The following is an 11,893-nucleotide window of genomic DNA, read 5'->3' on the forward strand; positions in this document are numbered from 1 at the left end:
GGGATGCACCTCATCAGGTCGCATAGACTCACGTATATTCAGGTTCCTCAGGTGGATCTTCACTTGCAGTGGGGGGGACATTGTCTGCTTGGTCCCCATTCTGTGGTCCTTCAGCTTGGGAACTGTGAGAAGATAGATCGCCAGTGAAGACTGAGGCAAAAAAGGCATTGAGAACGTCAGCCTTCTCCTCATCTGTTTTTACTAGCTTTCTGTCCACCTTCATCAGAGTGGGTATGCTTTCTTCAACATTCCTTTCCTGGTTCACATACCTCTAGAAGCCATTCTTGTTGTTCTTTGCATCCCTTGACCAGATTTACCTGCAGCTACGCCTTGGCTTTCCTGACCTCATCCCTGCACATTCATGCAGCATCCCTATACTCTTCCCAGGATGCCTGTCCCTGCTTCCACTGCCTGTGCAGTTCATTCTAGCCTTTCAGTTTGTCCAGAAGGTCTCAACTCAGCCATTCTGGTCTCTTTCCTTCCTTATCTGATTTCTTACACTTGGGAGTGGAAAGCTCTTATGTTTTAAGGAGAGCATCCTTAAAGATCTGCCAGCTCTGTTGTGCTTCCTTGTCCCTGCAGACTATTTCCCAGGAGGTCCTCTTGGCTTAACTCCTTGAGGAGCTGGGAGTTTGCTTTCCTGATATTCAGGGTTCTAACTATGCTCCTCATCTGACTTAGGCCCTTTAGGACCATGAATGCCATCAGTGCCCAGGCTGCCTCTGGTCCTAAAATCGCTGATGAGCTCACCCAAACTGGTGACCATCAGGTGTTGGAGCCTCTGTTGCATAATCCTATTTGCTTCTGGATAGTCTTGAGTGGTATTGTCTGAATAATCTTGAGTAGTATTGGAGACTATAACACAAAGTGTTTCTTAGACATGGTTATATACTACAGTGACTGCAGCATAGATGAGGACTTTGAGATAACTGTGTGGATCATATTTTTGTATTTTATTCCTTAACATCTTATTTTGATACATTACTGGCTTCTGTTGCCTCCTTCACCACTCTGAGAAAATCCAGACTTAGAGGAAGTTTTTCACTATAACTTTTTGAATAGGTTGTTCTTAAGCAATGATTTTGATTTGTTGTTACTCCTTTAGGAGATGGATGTTACTGTCTCCCTACAAAGGAAAAGAAAAATGGCAGAAGTATCTGAATACCATTTAGATACTTCCCTTTTGAGTTTTCTTGCTTCCTAAAGAAAGTGAATTGTACTAACCTTGAATCAGAGGTATTAGAATTGCTTTTTTGCATTGGTGCTTTGTAACTCTAGGAAGAAGATGATCACTACCTCAATTCAGGAAAGATTAGCAGAAGAAAAAATTGAATAAAAGGAGTTAAAAAGGAATAGGACTTTTCTGTTTCAAGAAAGACTTCTTCAGAAGCCTGCTGAGGAGGTTCAGAGGAGGCCCTCTTTGTAAAAGTAGGGGACTCAATCACTGCAAATCCTTTTAGAATTTTAGATCTTTTGGATCTGAGTCACCTCCCTTGATGCAGATGCAGCACTGATATGTTTTCAACAGAAGTGATGTCTTCATGGAGATTTTTCTCCTCCATAACCTTCAGAAAACAATTTGTACTCCAGTGTCTTTTTAGAGCCTCATGTGCAGTAGAGTTCTAATGTTAGTATTTTTTAACATACTTTTCAGATAGCTTTTGTGATTGAGAGCAAGGAAATATGAAGGGATAATACTGTAAAAAATATACTTGTCAGAGCTGGCTCTTTAGATGTTGGAATTTATCTGGATCTTTTATGGGACCTGGAACTGACTGGAACAGAATGATGTTCTTGAACTAGCAATGAAAACAAAAAAAAAAAGGAAGAAATCCCAGAGATGTTACAGGTCTTCAACAGTATGGGCCACAGAATCTTCAGTGGAGTTTTCAGCCATTTGGGTTTTAACAGTGGCCTATGTATTTAAAAACACACAAACAATCAAACCCCAAACAATAACAACAAAAAAACCCCAAACACCCTCTTCTCCCAACCCACACGCAGAGACCAAAAGAAACAAAAAGACCTGTAGCCATAAAATAATAAAATCTTTGCAGTGAGGGAAGCCTGGCTCTTCAAAGTATGTAAAAGTTGTATGCAAACATTTCTGTTGAGTACTGGAAAGTCATAGCATGCGGACACCTCAGATGTTAAAAACTGTTTTGAAGCAAGATCTTCCAGGTGGCTCAGAAGCCATTCTGTACAATCATTCCTTCCTGAACGTGGAAGCTTGAAACTGGGAAAACATTGGCCGCTGCAAACAAAATAAGTGGACAGAAGAAATATAGTAATCTTAAAATGTTTTTAAAATTGTATATGGCAGGCTTCCATATTTATATTTCTCCTGCTCCCTGTTTATTTTTGCCTCCACAGAGTATCTGTTTTCACTAAACCTTTCCATTGCAAGTGTTTCCAAATGTAGTTCTGGGTTGGCCAGCTGTAGATATTTTACCTAGGTGTTACTGTTCCGGTAACAAGAAATGTACCAATCCTAGTCCCTCAGGCTTAGTTCTTAGTTGATATATACAATTCGTATGATAAAATAATGCATCTAAAACTTGTGAGTTTGTATTGTAATTAATTCCATACAATTTTGGGAGTACCTGCTTGGAATTTGAAGGACTACAGGATGGATTGCACTAAACTTGAACTACTTCTGGTACATCCGGACAGTTAACAAGTGTTTCAGTAGAAACAGGGGCAGGATGAAACGGATTATGCAGTGTATTTTCCATGAGTTACTGATTGCTAGAAGACAGATGGTCTTTTCAAATGGAAATTGCCAGTGCTACAGCAATATCCTATTGGATTATATTTTTGAGTATTTCACCTGTTATTCCTCCATATGAAAGATAAAATACTTGTATAAAGATTACAAACCTTGACTAAGGGAATACGTTTTTCAAAGCAAAAGTGTTTGGTTTTGATCAAGATTATAATTTCTGACATCTCTGTTGGTATACTTTCTAATGGAAAAACAAATTGCAAATTTTCTTCGTTCTTCTAGCCAAATAGTCAGTTTCTTCTACCTCCTCCCATACTACACTATACTGAACTATGGCAGATGATAAGAAGGGTTTTTGTTATGTTAGTGAACTAAGGTCTAACATTTGAAAGAACTCTTAAGAACTGCTTTTATCATAATAAGAAACTGCTTTCCTGAAGACCTAAGAAAGAATACTGGCTATTATGGGATAATATCTGAACGGACCCACTGAAAAATGACTGTATGGGGCTTGCTGCTTGATTTTCCTAAACAAGGATTATTTGGAGGAAAAAAGATAAATATGAATTATTTACTTGACAGACTGTCAAGTAAATACACTACTCAGAATAGTAATTTGGAATGTGCTGGTCAATGTTGTTCAGCAAGATTACTCTCTGTAGTTTTCCATTAAAAAGAAGGAGGTGTTATGTTATGCTTTTTTCAGTGACATAGTAAATAGGCAAATATAGTAAATGTCTTTCTTCTGCCTTTTTACTAACTTTACCAGGAAGTCTGAAGTCTATTTTTTTATTAAGAAGTAATAGCTTAAAATACATGCATACAATTATTTAATGTGACTAATTGGTGGTTTTTTTTTCCTTTTGTCTTGCAGCAACGCACCTCTTGCTTTTTCCTCCAAAGTATGTTATATTAAGTTTCGTGAGGCATCGAGTGTTGGTGTGGCCCAGCATCTAACTAACACGGTTTTTATTGACAGAGCTTTGATAGTTGTGCCCTGTGCAGAAGGTTGGTATTTTAGACATTCTTCTGTAATGTTGGGTCTTTGTCATGTCTGCTAATTGTTTTAAGCTTTCCATGTAAAGAGGTGGTGCACTGTTGTTATTTTGTTTTATTTTATTGCTTTTTGAAAAAACTCTGAAACAAAATTGAAAATTGAATGAATTAACACAGTTATATAGATTTAATTGAAATTCATCATTAGAAAAAAGTAGTTAATTTAAATTAGAAAAATTTAGTTTTGCATAGTTATATATTTTGAGGGGAAGGAAGGTAAAATGATTCAATATGGTTTGTGTTGGCAAGGTTATTCTCACACAGAGTTCTCACTGAAGTCAATGGAGCACAGAATAGATTAGACAGGGTCCTTGCACCAGTAACACTGCAGTTGGAATCTTGATGTATTGTCCTTATTGTGGTGGAGATTTTGTTGTTATTGTTGTTTTTCTTTAGTATACTGGTTATTTTTTCATTTTTTTTAGGCTGAATCCCAGTTATGTCTTGTAGATGTGATATATGCATTTGGCCATTTTAGATTAATCTGAAATACTTAGCATTCCTGGTAATAATTACTGTTTAAATGTAAATGTTTATCTGCTAGTTTAATAAAATGTAAAAAGGCAATTTTTTTTTCTTGTTACTGTGGAAAATACTACTTTGTGTGCCATAAAAAGGCTTTCTTATGTATACTAATACTCCTTTCTGGTTTTAGATATCTTTAAAAATGCAGTGACCTATACAGAATGCTTCCAGTTTTAAAACTCTAAAAATGAAGTGCTTGGTGAATGCTAAATTTACAAGTGTTGCTTGAACAGGTTTTGAGGCCATACTTTCACAGATGTGTTGAATACAACATAGTTTGTATTGTTAGTATAGTACTCCACATCAGAGTACAGTTCTACGAAACATGGCCCTATGGTAGGCATATTGATGGAGTTTCACAGAGCCCCATTGACTTCATTGGGATCATTGTGGAATTGAGCATCTGCACATTTGTTTCTGGACTTTTTGCCTCTTTGGAGAGGAAACATTCCAGCAGATAGAATGAACCTAGCTTCACTTTGAACACGGTAGCTATTTTGCCACGAACAACAGTATTTAGAATGATTGAACCATAAACTGCAACAAATCCAGAAATACCTCCTATTAACACATCTTTGCTAACTGTGAGAGTCAGGTGTTGGTTGAAAAAATACTGTTGACTTCTTGGAGTTTGTGAACAGTTGTCCCAAAGTAGCGGTTTTGGATGTATTTTCCACATCATGATGTGGATGGTATGACATTTGTGCTGCTAATAATGGTCCAAGATGTTCCTAGCAAACTCCAAAAATTCACAGACTCTTTAAGTACTTTAACTAAAGGCTATATTGACCTGCAATATACCGCTTATTCTTGTTGCCTTCTTAACAGGTGCATATGGCACAGATATTTGTATTTATGAAGTCTATTTTTTTAGTTACTTTTACGCCTTGTTCTGGGGGCATTGTGGTCTTATTTTTTGAACTTTTTCACCACAGAGGGGATATTACTGTATCCAGTTGAAGCTCTGTAGAAACTAATGGGACTAGAGTCCTTAGTACTGAAAAAATGCCCCTAAATAATTGACTGCAGGTTATTGAGGATCTTAATTTTACGTTTCATCAAAAAGATCCTAACACTGGTTCAGTATTGCCAGAGAGGGAAGATTGTTGCCTAATGAATGAACAACACTTCCCTGTGTTTTTCTTGTGACGAGATCACAGCCTGACGTGATACTGCATCAGGCAGGTAAAGCTATATTTTCATGTGTCTATTGATGGTAGACAATGAATGGAAGGAGAAAAAAATCAAAGTTCTGACAAGTCCCATTTGTAGCTGACTTAACTAGGCATTTCTGAGAAGACATTACAGAAAAATTGGCACTGTTCAAAATTGTTCGGGACCCCACAGTGATTTATGTGTTAATTAGGTGAACAAGTGATTGGATTGTGAAGTAATTTTTTTTTTTTTAATGTCAAAATGTTGTTTCCATGTAGCTCTCTAACAGAATCACCAATGTATAAAGAGGTGAATTGATATAGGTTTAACTTTGTGAGGAATATATCGTGTGGAATAAGTATGGGTTTGGAGACCACAGCACAAGATTTTTGATTCACTATGTGTTATATGATGCATTGTTAATGGAGTCATTCTGAGTGTATCACAGGCTTTAAAAGGCTATATTCTACTGGGAGGTAGAATTATATCCTTGGCCAACAGTGCCAGTAATGAAACATTTCATGCGCCGAATCAAACATAGAGGAAAGGTAAAATGGAATTCTTAAAACTTGGTTTTAAAGAACAGAACAAAATTTGACGTTTGTAGTGTATTTGAACAGTGATAAATCAAGGGAATATGAGGAAGAAATTGCTACGCTATTAAAAAAAAAGTTATTTTTGTGACATTAAATAAACAATTTAACAAAAATGTAATTGTAAAAGAAGTAACGTATTAAGCTCTCAAAATAAGACTCTTGTGTGTGCGTATCAGTAATTTTTTCTTTAAATGTTATACTTTGAGAACACAAAGGTTGAAAGGTAAACAAAGATGCCACCCTAATTCTAAATTTTATATCCACATTTTCTGGTAGATGGATTTTGACTATTAATTTGGTTTTGTATGTTTTCTCTGTGTGATATTTGTGCATTATTAGATGACTAGACTGGCCAAGGCAGACCTGTTACACTTGCCTGAGTTAGGCATTGTTTGCCATGCCACTAAACCTGCCGCCAAGTGAAACCTTCATGGGGGAAATGAGATCGAAGTCTGGCCTGCTGAAGATGGACGCCCTGTCTCTGTTTTTATTTTATTTTGCTTTCTTTCCTTTGTTTCTTTTATTTTTATCTTTATTTTATTTTGTCCCTTTTTTTGTTTTGTTCTGTTATCTTTCCCTTGTACTTGTGAACTGGTACTTCAGTTCTGTAAAAACAGTGTTCTGTAAAGGGTTCACAGTGTTTCATTTTGAAGTTAACCTGAAGCTGCTTATGAATGGTGGATGGTATACATGGAATTTAGAATATGATCAGTTTTTATACTATGAATTACAGACAAATTTGATGCAAAATACATTTAAGCATCTAAATTCCACAAGAACATTGTGTGAGAAGAGAGGAATAGTGGAAAAAAATACCGGTTTTGAAATACATTGTGTTTTATGCTTTTTGGGTTTATCTTGGAAAAGCACAGTTGAAACTCTTACTTCAGGAGAAATTAACGTTACACAGTGAAGTCATGATCTTTCTCTGCTATTATTCCTTTTCTCAGCAGAGTAGTCTTATTTTAGATTGCATGGTCTGTTTAAAGTAAGGCTTACTATTTATGTCTATAAAAATAATTCTGAAATCAAACTTCATGAACACTGAATATCATAAAATGTTTGCTTCTGATGAAACCTTGCTCTGGTTAGGTTAGCGGCAGTAAGAGTTCATCCTTTTGTTTTTGTAATTTTCACAAAAACTGTTTACCACTCATAAGTACAAAAGCAGCCTGAAGTTTTGGTTGGAATGTGTTGTGTGAGGCACATTGTCTTTTAACACTGTTATTTGTGGGAAGATTGAATCAGTTCTGTGTGTGTGCGTGTGTATGTATGTATGTGTATCGCACTTTGGTGTGCTCCAATGGTGATTATTTCAAGAAGAAATTTTTAAAAAAGAAACGGAAAAAAAGAAGAAAAAAGTTTCTTCTCGGTCACCTCACAATTTCAGAAGCCCTGGCAGTTCCTGCTGGTGTGATTGAGAAGGTTCTGGTCACTAAATGATGTTCTTTCTTCTTCTGAAATGGAAGCCCTGAAGCAGAATGGTGAATGGAGTTGGTGTGTCTAACCCTCAGGCATCACTCTTCCCAATCAACTGCATGGGGATCAATTGTTTCACTCTGGTAATGCACCAGGCTGTGGGCTGCAGCTGGGAAGAACTTTGCTTCATGATCTCTTGTTGGATTTGGCTGTGGCAGTTTAGGTAGTTGCTAGTAGGTGTAATCTCTTTAATCACTGCTGCTAAATCCAATTAGAATCACGAATTGGATCACACAATTTTTTAATTTGCATTTTCTGTTGATTTAAATTAGCAGGAAAATAGCAATTCCTTTAGTTACACTTAGAGTAGATGTGAACTGTATATATTTTTAAAACAAGCTAACTTACTGCAGAAGCAGTTTGAGGTGGGAGGGTTGACTGTGTCGTTTCAGTAATTAATTTCTTCTGAGCATTTGGAGGGGGATAAAAAATACTGTGATTAGTACTTGCTTAACAATTACTTCAGCATTTAGCAAAATGAATTCTCTTATGGACTAGGTTAATCAGGGCTCTTGTGCACTTTTATGATACAGAGAAGTAACAGTAGTAACTGTTACTTGGGACAACTGTATATATCTGAAGAAGCGTAAGGGGTCTCTAGGCAGTGCAGAGCTAATAGCTACATCTGCTTCCAGATTCCTTTGTAAAGTGAAGAATCAATGAATAAATGGTCATGGAATCTGTAATTTACTAAATAGAAGAGATTCTAAGATTTTTCTTTCAAAAGGTGATATAGGTATGACTAATTTATTTTGTCTGTTTTCTTCATTAGAAAATAAATACCTTTACCTCATTTCCATTCACCTTTTAAATACTACAGGTTTAAAAACTGAAACAGTTTTAAGTGCCCTTATTTGTTTTGTCATAACCCACATGGTTTGTTGTATCTTTGTGGGCTTGTATTCCTTCTCTAAATAAATTCATGGGGATAAAACTCCAAAACTTACCTGTAACTTGTCAGGTTATTTTTAGTAATGTTTTTCAAAACTATCTAAAGAACAAGGAAGTAAATTTGCAACATACTTCAGGTTTTCTTTCCTCCACCCACAGTAGTTTGTGTTCTGCACACTTGTTAAAAAGTTTGACAATCTTAAAAACTGGAGAAAAATCGTTTGCAAAAACAGTGTCTTTGAATATAGAGGCAAATTTTCAGGATTCTGTCTGTAGAAATAGACTCTTTCTCATTCTTGAATAAATAAATGAATCTTTGATATGAAACTGACCAACTAGATTTCATATTTAAAATAAAACACTACGTTGTTGAAGGACCAAAGTACTCTGGAAATAATACTGCTAACTACGATGTAGATATGTATGTTATTCATTCATTGAACTGCTGTAATGGTGCATTAACCAAAAGTGTTCAGTGGATTCCTTGAGCAAATGAGTATTTCCAGTTATTTCAGTAAGCGACCCATATGCTTAAAAGTATAGACTTCAAATACATTTCTGAACTTGACTCATTGTTTAGTTATGTGCCTAACTCAATTGCTATTTAGAAGGGCTAAATGCCTGAACAGCTCTTAAGTTTATCTGGTTAAGTGTATATTGAAGTGGCTGTATGTAAGTGCATACTTAAACTAGGCATATACTTATGTACATTACTGACCAAGGGTCTAAATCAGCGTGTAGATACACCACATCAGGAACAGCTCTTGCCTTTTGACATGCCTTAAGCCATGTCTGTTGCTTGTACAGAGACCTGCATGAGTATGCAGTTAATTGCAAGATGCTAGCAGTTTTAGGATAAGGTCTCTTCATTAGTCATTTGAAAACATTCAATTATTTCGATTTTCAGAAGAACTGGTACATAATTCTATGCCTAATTTGCATGCACAGGTGCTGGAACTATGTATTCTAAAGCCTGTTAGTTAGCTACATGCTAGGCAGGAAGTGCAACAAAGTTCCTGCTGCTCCTGAGCAGTCAGGCAAATCAGGTACAGCTCTCGTTGCATGCCTGACTTCAAAATGAGATCTGTAAAGAGTGCTGAGCGTTGTGATTATGTAGATTCATGCATGTTTTTTAAAAAGCCCTGGCAGTCCTTATTGCACAGTTAATTCTTAAGTGCTAATAATTTTCCTATTTTTCTCCTTTAGATAGCAAAATCAAGTGCTTTGTTACAAGTTAAGGAGCAAGGTGCCTCAAAATTTAACATAAAACAAATGTAAATAGAAAGCATGAGAAAAAAATGGGTACTGTTATTTTATCTTTTCTATTCCACCCATGCTGCATATAAATTAAGTTTTATTTAGATTTGTTTTGTCCTTTGGTCATATCCAACTGTAACCCAGTCCTTTTTGCAGATCTGTAGAACAGGTTTGCATCACTTTTTTGTTCTTTTTACTTTTTAAAAAATGCTGTGTTTCCTGTGGGGTCTATTGGGACTTGTATAGCTAAAACTAAACAGTGTTTTGAAACTTAAGTCATATTTTGCTTTTTCTTAAGAATATTGATATATTAATTTTAAAATCCTGAATTTAGGGGTTTTACAGTTAGAACATATCCAGGTTTAACCAAACCAGTAGAAGACACTGGCACAGTATTGTACATACCTTGACTTCTAAAACAATATTTAAATAAAAGCATTTACTTTATTGAAGTGCAGTGGGTAATACCAAAGGGCTCAATTGGATAGTGTATAAACAGTTATGCCAGTAATCTTGAATAGATAATAGCTACCTAGTATAATTAGAACTTCTTTCTTTAGTTTTTCAGTTTAGTGTTTAATGTTTGTACCAGTTTAAATTCCTTTGCATTTCAGATTTAATATGTACATTTAATTGTAATCTTAATTGTTTAACTATGAAATCTGTGGATTTTTTTAAACCTTTTTTTCATTTAACAGTCTGATTGTGACTAACATTGAATGAAGCCTGCATTTAATTCAGTTTAAATATTAATTAAACTTTTAGCATGACAGGGGAAATATAATCTGGTTGGAATAGTAGGAAATAAATATTTTGGGGAAGTATAGCTTGCTTAGCTCATCTGCTATGATTTTCTTCAATCTCAGTGAACTTAAAAGTAATTCATCAAATTTCAGATAAGCTGAGGTGACCTAGAATGTGGGACAGTACAAATCTGTATTTTTTCTGCTTTCCCCTCCTCCGCCTCCAACTTCACTTGCAGTATGTATTGTGTGGAGTCACAGTAGTTCAGCAGTTTTTATTTTATTTTTACTAATTTTTACATCCGAACTAGGTAGCACCACAGGAATTTTTAAAAAAAGCTCAAATTTCAGTTAGCACATACTTTGTTTTTTTCTTTTTTCTTTTTTTTTTCTTTTACTGATTTGGTTATTTGCCATTTCTGGGGATTAAACTTTAAAAAATGTTCTTCTTTTCTGTATCTGATGTTCTGTGTGCTATTAGTGATGCAGCCAACACGAACGGTTGTCATGTGTAAAACAACTTTCGATCACCGCGAAAACACCGCCCTGGGAAAGCGTCCATGCTTGATATCGTTTGGTTCATGAACATTAAGTTTCCAGTACAGGTGACCCATAGCTCAAAGTGTTAAATAATTGTATACATTATTCAGTTTTTAAAATAATAATCCATTAATGAGATTACTAGTCTTTGAAGTTTTGCTCACTTTTGTTTTTCCTAGTAGAGCAGGGTAAAAGGAAAAACTTAAGTTCTTATTTGTTTCTTTGTAAGGATCTGGTAGATAGATTCATTGTTATTTATTACATTTTTAAATGCAAGGGTAATTGTAAAATCATAGAAAGTGTAACATCTCTGCAGTGTTCCAACTCTGTGTAATGCTTCATTTGCTTCTTCAGGTAAAATCCCAGATGAAGCCAAAGCCCTTTCACTATTGGCGCCTGCTCCTACTATGACAAGTCTGATGCCTGGTGCAGGGTTGCTTCCTATACCTACACCAACTCCTTTGACTACTGTAAGTAAAATTCAGTTGCTATATGATTTCTGGTTTCTTCTATACTCAGTAGCCTCTTCTGTGTTCAGAGAACAAGAACTATCTGATGATGTCCTCATGTATGCAGGATCCGTGAGGGTTTAGCTGTGGTGCTTCCACCTGTGATCTGTTCAGGAAAAATTCCAAGTTACAGTACAGTAGGTTTCTCTTTTGTTGAGAATTTCGCACACTTTCTAAAAAATTTGTTCGCTCAAAAGGCATTTGCTTCTTGGGTGGAAAAGGTAGAATTCAAACCAGGAACTAATTTAGTGAAGGTTGTTAAGTGTATTTTTTAATGCTGCTTCCCAGGAGAGATTTCAGTTGCTGATTCCAAAAATGAGACCTGTGTTGTCCTAACTTCCTAACTCTCTAGGAAGTGACTGTTTCACAGAGTCAGAGAACGTGTTGGGCTGTAAGGGACCTTTAAAGGTCTTCTAG

The 11,893-nt window shown here is 35.8% G+C and overlaps 1 protein-coding gene across 1 annotated transcript; it reads left to right on the forward strand.

The window, feature by feature from the left end:
* Positions 1–3,599: 3,599 nt before the first annotated feature.
* Positions 3,600–11,437, forward strand: LOC104277828 (serine/arginine-rich splicing factor 11-like; the record flags this gene model as incomplete). Its single annotated transcript, XM_009874599.1, has 2 exons — positions 3,600–3,733; positions 11,322–11,437. Coding segments are annotated over 2 exons (250 nt in total), but the record flags the coding sequence as incomplete, so codon positions are not given.
* Positions 11,438–11,893: the final 456 nt, after the last annotated feature.

The sequence above is a fragment of the Apaloderma vittatum genome, unplaced genomic scaffold (genome assembly GCF_000703405.1).
Source record: "Apaloderma vittatum isolate BGI_N311 unplaced genomic scaffold, ASM70340v1 scaffold44048, whole genome shotgun sequence".
NCBI lineage: Eukaryota > Metazoa > Chordata > Aves > Trogoniformes > Trogonidae > Apaloderma > Apaloderma vittatum.